At 35.3% G+C, this 15,000-nt stretch overlaps 2 protein-coding genes across 2 annotated transcripts in view; one reads left to right on the top strand and one right to left on the bottom strand.

The window, feature by feature from the left end:
• LOC133642194 (uncharacterized) overlaps positions 1–1,974 on the bottom strand; it is a 3,842-nt gene extending 1,868 nt beyond the window's left edge. Inside the window, exon 1 of the mRNA XM_062036270.1 lies at positions 1,868–1,974. Coding sequence (XP_061892254.1) covers positions 1,868–1,918 — 51 coding nt within the window. The 5' untranslated portion in view covers positions 1,919–1,974. The remainder of the gene's footprint in view (positions 1–1,867) is intronic.
• A 2,309-nt stretch (positions 1,975–4,283) lies between these two features.
• Positions 4,284–12,150, top strand: si:ch211-195b15.8 (dual specificity protein phosphatase 15). Its single transcript, XM_062036336.1, has 5 exons — positions 4,284–4,452; positions 7,594–7,688; positions 7,772–7,931; positions 8,958–9,081; positions 11,364–12,150. Exons 2-5 carry the CDS (start codon positions 7,596–7,598, stop codon positions 12,019–12,021), a joined length of 1,035 nt encoding a protein of 344 aa, XP_061892320.1. The 5' UTR covers positions 4,284–4,452; positions 7,594–7,595; the 3' UTR covers positions 12,022–12,150.
• Positions 12,151–15,000: the final 2,850 nt, after the last annotated feature.

Here is a 15,000-nt window from a genome sequence, read left to right as displayed (position 1 = left end):
ATTTTTCGGAGTATAAGTCGCACCGGCCGAAAATGCATAATAAAGAAGGAAAAAAACATATAAGTCGCACTGGAGTATAAGTCGCACCCCCGGCCAAACTATGAAAAAAACTGCGACTTATAGTCCGAAAAATACGGTACTTGGAAAAAATCCAAGACTTTTTCTCCTTTTTTTTCTAAGTACAGAAACGAAAGAGGGTAAAAGGAGGTGCTTTTTACCTTCTGTCGTTTTTGTACTTAGAAAAAAAATCCAAGACTTTTTCTCCTTTTTTTTCTTCTAAGTACAGAAACGAAAGAAGATAAAAAGAGGTGTTTTTTTTTACCTTCTCTCGTTTTTGTACTTAGGAGAAAAAGTCTTGGATTTTTTCCAAGTACAAAAACGAGAGAAGGTAAAAAACACCTCTTTATCCTCTTTTTTTTTTTTTTACCTTCTCTCGTTTTCGTACTTAAGAGAAAAAGTCTTGGATTTTTTCTATGTACAAAAACGAGAGAAGGTAAAAACCCCCTCTTTTTATCCTTTTTTTTTTTTACCTTCTCTCGTTTTTGTACTTAGGAGAAAAAGTCTTGGATTTTTTTCTAAGTACAGAAACGAAAGGAGAGTATAAGTCGCAGCGGCCGAAAATGCATAATAAAGAAGGAAAAAAAAACATAAGTCGCACTGGAGTATAAGTCGCATTTTTGGGGGAAATGTACTTGATAAAAGCCAACACCAAGAATAGACATTTGAAAGGCAATTTAAAATAAATAAAGAATAGTGAACAACAGGCTGAATAAGTGTACGTTATATGAGGCATAAATAACCAACTGAGAACGTGCCTGGTATGTTAACGTAACATATTATGGTAAGAGTCATTCAAATAACTATAACATATAGAACATGCAATACGTTTACCAAACAATCTGTCACTCCTAATCGCTAAATCCCATGAAATCTTATACGTCTAGTCTCTTACGTGAATGAGATCAATAATATTATTTGATATTTTACGCTAATGTGTTAATAATTTCACACATAAGTCGCTCCTGAGTATAAGTCGCACCCCCGGCCAAACTATGAAAAAAAACTGCGACTTATAGTCCGAAAAATACGGTAATCACACATAACCTGCTTGCATAATTTTAAAAAAGACCCTGATCTGACCCTGAGCTCAAATGCAAATGTATTGTCAGAATGTCATAAAAGAACATTTCGAAAAGTTGTACCGTATTTTTCGGACTATAACTCGCAGTTTTTTTCCGTAGTTTGGCCGGGGGTGCGACTAACTTTCATATTTTTACAACTACATGAAATGCAATTACAGATATAACTTAATACAACGTTTTTTTTTAACAGTACACTGTTTTCCGTGTCATCGTATAGTGGTTTTATCTTTCAATACAACATATTCTTTACTTGGTTTTTAACCAACATCATCCTTTTTTATATATTTATGATATTGAAAATAGAAAAATACAAAATACGATACAATATATAATTAAATGGACTTTTAGCACCCTCTGGTGGTGACTAGCGAATATAACAGACCACGTTGTTCCCATGTTAAAATGGCGGACAATACAAAGTTAAATATGAACGTCTTGGACACATAAAACGCACATAGTGCAACAATTATTATTGTTCAGAACGCACATACACACAATATGTGCTTAGCACCTCTGCTGGTTAATATCGACTTCAGTGCAAAATAGTAGTACATCTGACGTGAGCAACAATTAATTCAAAACGAAAATTCCACAACATAACATTTAAACTGCCGTTAAATAACTGCAGATCTGACAATAAATAATTGTGTATCTGACATTAAATCTCACGTTGGCTTTAGTGTCATTTATAATATTTAGCAGAACAATATCAGGACGTGGCTTACCATATTAGCAGAGTGCCGGAAGTCTACTAATAGCTTCCGGTGTGCGGTCATATTTAGATACTTTCAGGTGCTGTCACGCCAAATTTCTTCCCCCTACAACCCCCCAATTTACTTCCGTGGTCATGTTTCCTCTCACGTCATTGACAGCGATCGATAGCACTTCGGCTTTGACTGCCCGTCGCTGGAAGGATACTTCGTCTTTGACAGCTGCTGGAATCTGAAGAAATCGATGATTGTTTTTTTTTTGGTACAGGCGCGAAACAGGACAGTCGCGTGCCGGTTAAGGACCCCCGGCAACTTTGTGATTTTATTGGACGCAGCCCCGGAAGTAAATGGGGGAGGGAAGAAATTTGGCGTGACAGTTCCAGCAGATGGCGCAATTGGACCTCTCATTGCATAACAAAACAATATACATATTTTAGTATGAATTTCACTCAAATAATCAAAGTATTTCTTATACCCTTTAAATATATATATATATATATATATATATATATATATATATATATATATATATATATATATATATATATTAGGGATGTCCGATCATGTCTTTCTTGCCGATATCCAATATTGTACAACTCTTAATTACCGATACCAATATCAACCGCTATATACAGTCGTGGAATTAACACATTATTATGCCTAATTTGGACAACAAGGTATGGTGAAGATAAGGTCCTTTTTAAAAAAATAAAATACAATAAGATAAATAAATTCAAAACATTTTCTTGAGTAAAAAAGAAAGTAAAACAATATAAAAACAGTTACATAGAATGAATGAAAATGAGTCAAATTAACTGTTAAAGGTTAGTACTATTAGTGGAGCAGCAACACGCCCAATCATGTGTGCTTACGGACTGTATCCCTTGCAGACTGTATTGATATATATTGATATATAATGTAGGAACCAGAATATTAATAACAGAAATAAACAACCCTTTTGTGTGAATGAGTGTAAATGGGGGAGGGAGGTTTTTTGGGTTGGTGCACTAAGTGTATCTTTTTTTTTTAATGTTGATTTAATAAAAAAATTAAATAAAAAAAAAAAAACGACACCGATAACAAAACCGATACCGATAATTTCCCATATTACATTTTTAAAGCATATATCGGCAGGCCGATATTATCGGACATCTCTAATATATATATATATATATATATATATATTATTATTATTATTATTAGAGATGTCCGATAATATCGGCCGATAAATGCTTTAAAATGTAATATCGGAAATGATCCGTATCGGTTTTGTTATTATCGGTATCGTTATTTAAAAATTTTTATTTCTTTTTTAAAAATTAAATCAACATAAAAACACAAGATACTTACAATTAGTGCACCAACCCAAAAAACCTCCCTCCTCATTCACACAAAAGGGTTGTTTCTTTCTGTTATTAATATTCTGGTTCCTACATTATATATCAATATATATCAATACAGTCTGCAAGGGATACAGTCCGTAAGCACACATGATTGTGCGTGCTGCTGGTCCACTAATAGTACTAACCTTTAACAGTTAATTTTACTCATTTTCATTCATTACTAGTTTCTATGTAACTGTTTTTATATTGTTTTACTTTCTTTTTTATTCAAGAAAATGTTTTTAATTTATTTATCTTATTTTATTTTTAAAAAAAGGACCTTATCTTCACCATACCTGGTTGTCCAAATTAGGCATAATAATGTGTTAGTTCCACGACTGTATATGTCGGTATCGGTTGATATTGGTATCGGTAGTTAAGAGTTGGACGATATCGGAATATCGTATATTGGCAAAAAAAAGCCATTATCCCTAATATATATATATATATATATATATATATATATATATATATATATATATATATATATATATATATATATATATATATATATATATATTATGCATGCAGCTGAGATAGGCTCCAGCGACCCCGAGAGGGACAATCGGTAGAAAATGGATGGATGGATTTTTATTATTATTATTATTAATGCGACATTATGAGTTAAAAATGGTTATTAATGACAGCTTCAGTTTCCATCATGTATAATACATGCTTATTGCCTCATTCCATTCATTGCCATTATCAACACGTGTTTATGTGCAAACACGACAATTGTGCACCAGAAGAGGACCAATCAGCGTTGGGCAGAATTGCCTTCAGGGATGAAAATGTGTCAGGACAACATTCATGCGGTGCGTGATCAGCACAACAACGCAATTCAATGCAACGAGCCATGTTTGCAACTCCCGCGTCACCGCATTGGCTAGAAATAACAATAAAGAGCAATGACAGCAACACAGGCCCCGCCCACTTTACGCCCGGAAACACATCCCTGGTCGGCTGGCGAGAGGGCTGGTGGGGTATCCGCGCTCATGCGCCTGCGCGGGTCGAAGTCCAACCGCAAAGCTGATTGGCTAAAAATGACATCACCGCTGGAGGTTTTATTGTTAGTAAGAGGATGAGCTCATCGTTTCGAATCAGTCTCTGAGAGGGAAGAGGGAGACTCGGACAGCGCGACGTGGACTCGAAGATCCTGCAGACCTGCTGCACGCTGCTTTGTGGGCTTCTGGAGAGGATTTGACACGCAAAAACACAGTAAGTCATGCATGTTATATTTGTTTGGAATAATTGAATTGCACGTTTATTTGATCCCATTCTATCTTAAGTGGCAATGTATGAGGTCACCACAAACAAGGATTTCATTTTGAGTGCAGAACTTCCAATAATTGCACGCAAATATAATTATTTTTCTTGTTTGATGCACGAAAAGATTAATAGTATTAATTATATATAATATAATAATAATTATAATATAATAATAATAATATAATAATTGGAGAGAAAAAATATCTCAAGGAAAAAAAAGCAAAAACAACGAGAAACTACAGTGCAAAAATGTAAATATGCATATATTTATTTGTTTAAAAATAGGCACCGTGAAAACATATCAAGCAAAAGATGGAAACAGAACCAGCTGGTATAGGTGGACGATACTGAAAATGTTGGCATCTATTTGATATCAAAGCCAGTATTCCTACCGATACTTTGCTATTTTACTAAATTGTTGAAAGATTTTTGCCTTTACCTTGATTAAAATCGGAATTAAAAAAAACAAAACAGGACAAATATTATGGGCTGAACACATTTACTTATTAACAGTTTGACAATACAAGACAATAATTCATATCGACTATATACAAAAAAATAAAGTTTATACTGCAAAATAAGTGAACAGAAGCAAAAACTCACACTCAAGTGTGTTACAATTTTTGCTCCCAAAGTCTTTCTGTGTCCAATTACATATTCCCAGTTTGTAAACAATACACACCAATAACAAAATATTAAAAAAACAAGATATTTGTGTAAATATTCAGACGAAATCTGAAAAACATCGATTTGTTTGTTTTTTTCATTTGACTTTTATTGACATCCAGCATCAGACATTCCTATCCATTACATCATATTCACATACATCATATATCTGTTGTCTGCCCTAAATGTCAAAATATTTTTTGTTTATATCCCAACCATACCACCCCCAAAAAAAGAAAGAATCAGCAAAAAAAAAACGAATATCTACAAATACATCAGTTAAATAAACAAAAAATAAATAATACATTTATAATAATAATAATCAGAAATAAATAAAAAAAATATATAAACATATATATATATAAAAATACTAACCCTTGGTATCGACACAGTCGATATTTTGATCGTTTTCCCCAGGGTTGCCAAATGAGAAATGACAAATATCGAAGCAGAACCTTACAATTGCCGTATTTGAAGGAAAAATGTCGCGCATACACATTGACGCTGCTTGAACAGACGACACATAATAAGACAGTTTGACCTTTTTTAAATGGCACTATAGGATAAAAGCTGCCTCTGGCAGAACAGCGCCTCCACCTGGCTGTAAAGCGGCACAGCAACACTACGAGTCCTGTTTGTCTTTGCTACTGTAAAAGCCCAGCTAAATCGTACATTTATTATTATATAAATGCCATCATTACAGTACGTTTGGGCTGCTGCTCGTCACTATGTTTACTTATTCGGGACCGGAAACAACCGAGAGGAAACATGAACACTACAAAATAAAAGACAGAAAGCAAAACGTTCAACAACAAAATAATTGTCTAATAATACGTCAAACTGTAAGTTCTTTAAAAAAAATACAAAATCTGGGTTACATATTTTTTTAATTTAAGAAAAAATGAGGGGTATTTTATTTGAAATTAGCAAAATTATCTGCCAATAGAACAAGAACATTTGGCTTGTCAAGACTTTCCAAAACAAGTAAAATTTGCTAACCTCAATGAACCCAAAAATACCTTAAAATAAGTATATTCTTACTAATAACAAGTGTACTACTATATGAGTACGTATTTTCTATTGTTTCATTGAAAATAAAATCGCAAAGTCCATTTGGCTGTCATCTGTTTGTCTTTTTTTTTTTTTTTTTACATGCTTGAAATAAGAAATGATTACTTTAAAAAAGTAGTTTTATACTTGTGAGTGTTGATGACACAGCTTTGCAACAGTTGATATTCTAGTTTCAAGCATGTTTTACTCAATATAGGTCATCAAATCTCAGCAACAAGCTGTAATATCTTACTGAGATCATTTAGGAGTAAAACACTTAAAACAAGTAAAACACTAACATAAAATCTGCTTGGTGAGAAGAATTATCTTATCAGACAGAAATAAAGCAAATATCACCCTTATTTGAGATATTTCATCTTACTTAGATTTCAGTTTTTGCAGTGTATACACTGCAAAAAGTCTGTTCAAAAACAGGAAAATACATAAAAAATACAAAATACAAGAAAATTCGGCTTGTCAAGACTTTCCAAAACAAGTAAAATTAGCTAACCTGAATGAACCCAAAAATACCTTTAAAATAAGTATATTCTCACTAATAAGTGCACTACTATATGAGTACGTATTTTCTACTGTTTCATTGAAAATAAAACAGCAAAGTCCATTTGGCTGTCATCTATTTTTTTTTTACATGCTTGAAATAAGAAATGATTACTTTAAAAAAGTAGTTTTATACTTGTGAGTGTTGATGACACAGCTTTGCAACAGTTGATATTCTAGTTTCAAGCATGTTTTACTCAATATAGGTCATCAAATCTCAGCAACAAGCTGTAATATCTTACTGAGATCATTTAGGACCAAAATGACACTAACATAAAATCTGCTTAGTGAGAAGAATTATCTTAGACAGAAAATAAGCAAATATCAGCCTTATTTGAGATATTTAATTTTACTTAGATTTCAGTTTTTGCAGTGTATACACTGCAAAAAGTCAGTGTTCAAAAACAGGGGGAAAAAAATACAAAAATGAGGGGTATTTTATTTGAACTAAGCAAAATTATCTGCCAATAGAACAAGAAAATTTGGCTTGTCAAGACTTTCCAAAACAAGTCAAATTAGCTAACCTCAATGAACCCCAAAATACCTTAAAATAAGTATATTCTCACTAATAACAAGTGCACTTTTCTTGGTAGAAAAAAAAGACCTTTTTGCTCAATATGTTGAAAAATATTCTTAAGTTAATTAATGCTAGTGCCATTATCTTCACATAATGATATGCGCTCGGCATCATGATTATTTTTTTTCTTTCTTGAAATAAGAAATTATTACTTTAAAAAAGTAGTTTTAAACTTAGATTTCAGTTTTTGCCGTGTAGAATCATTGAATGATGATTTAATGGGGATTTGTGTGCTGCAGACATGGTTTGGTCCAGGGATGGAGAGACGGAGTGTCCTCCTCTGTCCATCATCCTACCAAGACTCTACCTAGGAGCGGAGAGCGATGTGACGCAGGTAAAAGGCAACTTTGTACCATTTCAAATGTAGACTGTGAATTTTGATGTACTATATAATATAATGTGTGTGTGTGTGTGCAGGACCGACTGGCCTCTCTGGACATCTCCTATGTTCTGAGTGTGAGTCGCTGCAGCCCCCGGCCTCCCTTCCTTCCCTGCTCCCGACACCTGCGCATTCCCATCGATGACTCCCTGCGGGACGACCTGCTGCCCTGGATCCCCCAGGCTCTGCGCTTCATCGGTAAGGCCCCCGTCGGCCATTTTGCCAATACGCTGAAACGAAAGCAAGTACACTGCAAAAACTGAAATCTAAATAAGATTCAATATCTCAAATAAGGGTGATATTTGCTTATTTTCTGTCTGATAAGATCATTCTTCTCACTAAGCAGATTTTATGTTAGAGTGTTTTACTTGTTTTAAGTGTTTTGGTCCTAAATGATCTCAGTAAGATATTACAGCTTGTTGCTGAGATTTGATGACCTATATTGAGTAAAACATGCTTGAAACTAGAATATCAACTGTTGCAAAGCTGTGTCATCAACACTCACAAGTATAAAACTACTTTTTTAAAGTAATCATTTCTTATTTCAAGCATGTAAAAAAAAAAAAAAGACTAAAACAGATGACAGCCAAATGGACTTTGCTGTTTTATTTTCAATGAAACAATAGAAAAGAGGTACTCATATAGTAGTACAGTTGGCACAGTACAGTAAACTGACAGTTAATATTTAAACATTTAACATTTGACATTTTAAACAATTTATAACAGAAATAGTTCATGCACATTCAGATAAATTCCTCAAAATTACAATTAAAAAAATTTTGGCCAGGGGCCGGGCTGTATATATGCGCACTAATTGACTGAAAGAGCACGCACTTGGCGCGATGATGTCATGTTATCCATGGAAAAATGCATTTTTAGACCATATGATTTGCCTGAGCGGCTAGGAGACCCCGAGAGTAACAAGCGCTTGCCTTGTTGCCTTTCCATTAAGAACAATAAATTAGTTTTTAGTACAAGTTCTACCAAAAAAAGTGCACTTGTTATTAGTGAGAATATACTTATTTTAAGGTATTTTTTGGGCTCATTGAAGTTAGCTAATTTTACTTGTTTTGGAAAGTCTTGACAAGCCAAATTTTCTTGTTCTATTGGCAGATAATTTTGCTTAGTTCAAATAAAATACCCCTCATTTTTGTATTTTTTTTTTCTTGTTTTTTGAACACTGACTTTTTGCAGTGTGTATAACGATCGTATGTGTCCGTGCAGATAAGGCCATGTCGTCCGGCGCCTCCGTGCTGATTCACTGCGCAGCCGGGATCTCTCGCTCTCCGGCTCTGGCCGTCGCCTACATCATGTATAGCTCGGGAATGGACCTGGACCAGGCCTACAGGTACATTGACGCGCTTATCTATAAATATCACCTGCATATATTAGCCATGGCTCAAAGAGTACATCGCACATGTATTATTATTAAAGACATTTATTTTTGACCACTAACACAAAGTTCGACAAGAATTGCATATTGACCTACATTGGATTAGTTTTAGCATCTGTCATATAGAAAATGCATCAAATGTTTCATATTGACATGTTGCATAACGCGTGCGGGTCTATGCGAAACAATAAAACACGCTTTACTAAAAAGGATTTCACGCTGAATTTGGAAAATAGAAAATAAATGAGATGTGAAGTTGACTTTTAACGAGGTGTTTCAAGTCTAAAGTCGTCTTGTAATTGTCCTGTATTATTATGTATGTTACAATGTACTGCTTTTATATTTCCTGTATTTTATATTATTACTTTGAACTGTTTTATATTTTAATTTTTTTATCCTGTAAAGCGTCTTTGAGTACTCTGAAAAGAACTATACCAAATAAAATGTATTATTATTATTATTATTAAAGTGTATGTTATTTTTAGTAAATTTACTAAATAAAAATATTTAGTAATACATTAAATACGTGTTTAAAAAAAACACTTTTTAAAACATTCTATTTCATTAATTGCTCATTTATTATCCAAAAAATACATGTTTGGGGGGAAAATAGTATTTGAAAAATATTAAAAATAACAAAAATGTGTATGTATTAGGGATGTCCGATAATATCGGCAGTCCGATAATATCGGCAGTCCGATATTATCAACCGATAAATGCTTTAAAATGAAAAGTCAAAGTATGCAGGGGCCATATTGAATTTTTTTTTAATAAAAAAAATAAATGCTAAACACAGATTTTAACTTTGTATTGTAGATGACTAATTATATTATTATTAATTATTAGTTGGAACATTTCAGCTTTTATTCATTTTGGTCTTTTTCCTTACATTTTCACTATTGTTTTTTCCCCCATGTAAGAATAGAACAAAAATAATACAATGATTGCCGAATTGCATAATTCTGTCAAAAATTCTGCCTGTACAAAAATATTAATGTTGAGGTACATATTTTGCAAATTAATTTATTACTATTTTATGTTTTACTAAACTTTATTTATATTTCAAATATATTTGATTTTCATTTTGAGAGCTTCTAATCATTTAGATCAGTGGTGTGTCTAAAACTTTTTCTACTGAAAAGTCATTTTTCTATATAAAAAAATGCTCAAAACACAAATGAATATTTAAAGACAACATTTTATGGTACATGGTTTTTAATTATGAGTTTAAACATTTCAGCTTTTTCTCAATAAATTCAGATTTTTTTTTGCTCTTTTTTCACATTTATACTGTTGGTTTTTAGATAGATATGTTATCATTCGAAAATACACACCTTCTAAAATTTTAGCAGACACGCTAGGTATATTTGCGCAAAGTATCCATATCGGATCTATATCGACAATATTTAAGTTAACATAATTTGCGATTACATGGAGTACATATTTATTTTATTCTACCAAAATAGAAAAAAAAGTTACAGTACTTTATTGATACATATTATTTCCAGGCTTTCGAGGGCCAAATAAAAATTAAAGTTGCAAGCAGCGATGGACGGTACCGACTTTGAGGGCTCATAAAATCCAAACCGGAGCAGTAATTAAAACTCTTTCATCAACTTTTAATCAGAAGGGTTCAATCTCTCACCTGTGCTAATTTGAAGCCGACACGACAAACGCGCTCAGAGGAGATAATGTTTGAAAAAAGGTGACTGTTTTTACACAACTTTTGTTTTGAAGGGGGAATTGCAAACTTCCTGTTGATTTTTGCTGGGGGTTGTCAGTGTATGAAATATAGGTCTAAGTGAGACCTCCATAGAGGGTTTTGTTTCATGTCTCTACAACATTCCTACTGGGAGTTACAGGCAATTTTGTCTGTGTTTTCTTCCTAGGGGGCGCTAGAGGGCAATTTTGAGTTTTGGGGTTTGGTTTTTTGATTCAATTTTCGCCAGTCCTGATGTGTGTGTATAATTTGGTGAGTTTTGAAGCATGTTAAGGGGGTCAAATTACAGCTCAAAGAGGCGGCGGTATAATAATAAAACGCTCGAAATTCAATAGGGTCCTCTGTCCCAAAGGGACATCGGTCCCTAAAAAGTGGCGGGCCACATCTGGCCCCCGGGACTTGAGTTTGACACCTGTGTGCTATGCTATCAGTGATGTTATTCCTTGCCAGCATGTCAAGAAATGACAAGTCCAGTCATTTAGACTCATTCTTAACCCAAACCTTGTCCGTTCTTCAGGTTCGTGAAAGAGCGCCGACCCGCCATTTCCCCAAACTTCAACTTCCTGGGTCAGCTGCAACACTTCCAAGGCACCTTGCGTCAAAAAGCCGGCGGCGGCGGCTGCGACTTCCTGGACAATGAACTTCCATCCATCAACCGCAACAACAACCAGGCCGACGCCGTGGAGAATTCCTGCCAGCAGAGACGTTCAAATGCCGACGCCAACGGCAACCACGAGACTCTATGGACTTTAAACCAGCAGGAAGTCCAGACTCCCTTCAGGACGTCCGGTCCGAGCCCGCGTGCGTCACTCCAACCGGCGCCAAAACCCACGCAACCACAACTCCCAGCAGCTTCTCTGTCAGAAAGACGGAAAAGCCTCAGCCTTTCCTTGGCCCCCTTGGGAGTCTGCGCCCCGGCGACGACACGCCACAGCCACCAGAGTGCACCCAGAAGTGTGCACGAGAGAGAGTCGGGGGCCAAGACGCGGAGCGAGGAGACGTGCAAGAGTCCGCAGAGCAAACACAAGACATCAGAGGCCAAGGATCAAGGCCTGCTGTCGCCGCTCGGCTGCACCCTCAGCAGGCTGCTGGACTGGGGGGAGAGGATGCTGCTGGGGGGGGTCTTTGCCCACCCGGTTAAGATGGGACAGCCCGCTTTGCCGTACAGATGCTGAGTGGACTCCCTTCTGGTCTTTGTGCGTGCACACCTGTTTATTTATTGCCATTCTCACCCTCTTTATTATGTTGTCGTCATTTGAAGTGAATTGTACGAGGTTTACTGACCATTAAATGTTCCATTCCAACCTCATCTCTCTTTGTAGTGACGTGCGATACAACTGATATCGATACGATATCAGTTGTAGCAGCGCCCGGGAATCATTTTTGGTGATTTAACCCCCAATTCCAACCCTTGATGCGGAGTGCCAAGCAGGGAGGTAATGGGTCCCATTTTTATAGTCTTTGGAATGACTCGGCCGGGGTTTGAACTCGCAACCTACCGATCTCAGGGCAGACACTCTAAAACTGAGCAGGTCGACTGGGCTTTGTACAAAAGGGGTTATTTTCTGGCGCATTTAAAAATCAATAAATCCGCATCAGCAATTAAAACTAGAGATGTCCGATAATATCGTCCGATAAATGCTTTAAAATGTAGTATCGGAAATTATCGGTATCGGGTTTTTTTGTTTTTGTTTTTTTAAATGAAATCAACATAAAAAACACAAGATACACTTACAATTAGTACAGCAACCCAAAAAACCTCCCTCTCCCATTCACACAAAAGGGTTGTTTCTTTCTGTTATTAATATTCTGGTTCCTACATTATATATCAATATATATCAATACAGTCTGCAAGGGATACAGTCCGTAAGCACACATGATTGTGCGTGCTGCTGGTCCACTAATAGTACTAACCTTTAACAGTTAATTTTACTCATTTTCATTAATTACTAGTTTTATATGTAACTGTTTTTATATTGTTTTACTTTTTTTTTTATTCAAGAAAATGTTTTTAATTTATTTATCTTATAATTTTTTTTAAAAAGGACCTTGTCTTCACTATACCTGGTTGTCCAAATTAGGCATAATAATGACTGTATATATCGGTATCGGTTGATATCTGTATCGGTAATGAATCAATCAATCAATCAATCAATGTTTATTTATATAGCCCTAAATCACAAAAGTCTCAAAGGGCTGCACAAGCCACAACAACAAGACAAGAGTAGAGTTGGACAATATCGGAAAATCGGCAAAAAAGCCATTGTCGGATATCCCTAATTAAAACATATCTTATGTGGTACTGTCAAAATTAAAATGGCAAAAAACATATTAAACGTGAAAAAAATAAAGAAATAAAATATCTGAACTCACACTCAGGGCGGACACTAAGTAGTGCAAATATACCTGGCATGTTTTTAAAAGTTGTGTATTTTTAAATATGAACATATCCATCTAAAAATCAACAGTAAAAATGTAAGAAAAAAAAAAGAGTAAAGAAATCTGAATAAACATTTTCAACAAATAATAATGACACATTTTTGTCCTTAAACATATATATCTGTTTTTAGCATTTTTTTTTTTTTTAAATAAAAGAAAAAATCTAAATGGCCCCTCCACACTTGACTTTTCAGTATGTTGCTCTTGGTGGAAATAGTGGGGGTCCTTAGGGAGATTATAGGGTGTGTTCGTTCACTTTTGTCTAAAAGCGTCAAATTTGGCACAGGTGTAGCTCAGGGCATACTTCAATGATTTGGCTAGGGCGCCCGCGCCGGTGACCTTTGGGGTCGCCACAGCGGCTGATCCAATATGGCCACCACCTGAACACGCTTTTGCCTCTACATTTGAACCAGATGAGCTACAAATCCAAACTTGGTGTCTATTTCATGTTTTTTGACAATTACAAATATGATGGAAAAATCATCTTTATGATTGGGTGTGTCTGGACACCTAATTAGCATATTTCCAAGATGGCGGCTATGTAAAAATTAGGGTGTACCTTAACTTTTGGCAAACTATTTTAGGTTTTTTGAGCACCAGAAACATACTGGAATGATCAGATTTATCTTCATTTATTTATTAGAGCACTTTAATTTCCATTTTAACAACATAGCCATTATCTACCAAAATGTATTGCACATATATTTCAACACAGATAGAATGCAAGGCTACAGATCTATTTCATGGTAACATTAGTAAAAGTAGAGAAAGTCAACCACAGACGACATTTCATATAAACATTAGAAAGGAATCATGCATGTTGCACCAGGTTTTTTACTCATAACAATGCCCAAGTTACGTCCAATGTCTTCAGAATAGCAAAACGCCACTTGGAAATATGCAAATTAGGGGTGTAGACACACCCAAAAATAAAAATAAGCTTTCCAACACATTTCTAATTGTCAAAACACATGAAATAGACACCAAGTTTACATTTGTAGCTCATCTGGTTCAAATGTTAGAGACAAAAGCTATTACAAGTGGCGGCCATATTTGATTGGCCGCTGTGGCGACCCCAAAGGTCACCGGCGCGCAGGGCCGGCCCGTGGCATAGGCCGTATAGGCAAATGCTAAGGGCGCCGTCCATCAGGGGGCGCCACGCCAGTGCCACAAATGTTGGAGGAAAAAAAAAAAAGTTGGTACTATTATTTCTAAATACATAAAATAATCCCACGTTAATTAAAATGCAAAGTAAAGCCTATTTAAAAGAAATATTATTTGTTACAACATTACGCCCCTCCTCCCCCGGCACGGTGCGCCCCCTCCCTTCCCGGATCATGACTCTTTTTGGACGTCACCACATCAAAAAATCAACACAAGATGTCAAAACGGCCAAAACTGTCAGGTGCCCAGGGAAGAAAAAAGAGAAAAGAAGAGGAGAAACGAGAAAAAGACAGAGGTAGCAGGTAGGTAACGTTAGCCTACATTAAATTATTTGTCTGTTACAGAATGTGATAGTAACCTGGCTTTTTAGCATTAAGCTAATGTTACATGATTCAGCAATTGCTAATCAATAAATAGCTAGTTCTGTTTTAACGTCGGGTTAATATTGTGGAGGGGGCTAAATTGTTATGGAAAATAATAATGTAACGTTAGGTAATTACACTACAGTACTCCCTGGTGTACAGTAATTTATAAGTCATTCTAGTTAATGC

Source organism: Entelurus aequoreus, linkage group LG25 (genome assembly GCF_033978785.1).
Source record: "Entelurus aequoreus isolate RoL-2023_Sb linkage group LG25, RoL_Eaeq_v1.1, whole genome shotgun sequence".
In the NCBI taxonomy this organism is placed as follows: Eukaryota; Metazoa; Chordata; class Actinopteri; order Syngnathiformes; family Syngnathidae; genus Entelurus; species Entelurus aequoreus.
The sequence above is the reverse complement of the archived record's forward strand: the minus strand, read 5'-3'. Positions and strand labels throughout refer to the sequence as shown.

Bases quoted from the DNA above. Each gene is read 5' to 3' on its own strand.
- si:ch211-195b15.8 (XM_062036336.1), top strand. From the start codon at position 7,596: ATGGTTTGGTCCAGGGATGGAGAGACGGAGTGTCCTCCTCTGTCCATC. The intron at 7,932-8,957 runs GTAAGGCCCCCG...GTGTCCGTGCAG, and splicing joins CCAGGCTCTGCGCTTCATCG to ATAAGGCCATGTCGTCCGGC. The intron at 9,082-11,363 runs GTACATTGACGC...TCCGTTCTTCAG, and splicing joins GACCTGGACCAGGCCTACAG to GTTCGTGAAAGAGCGCCGAC.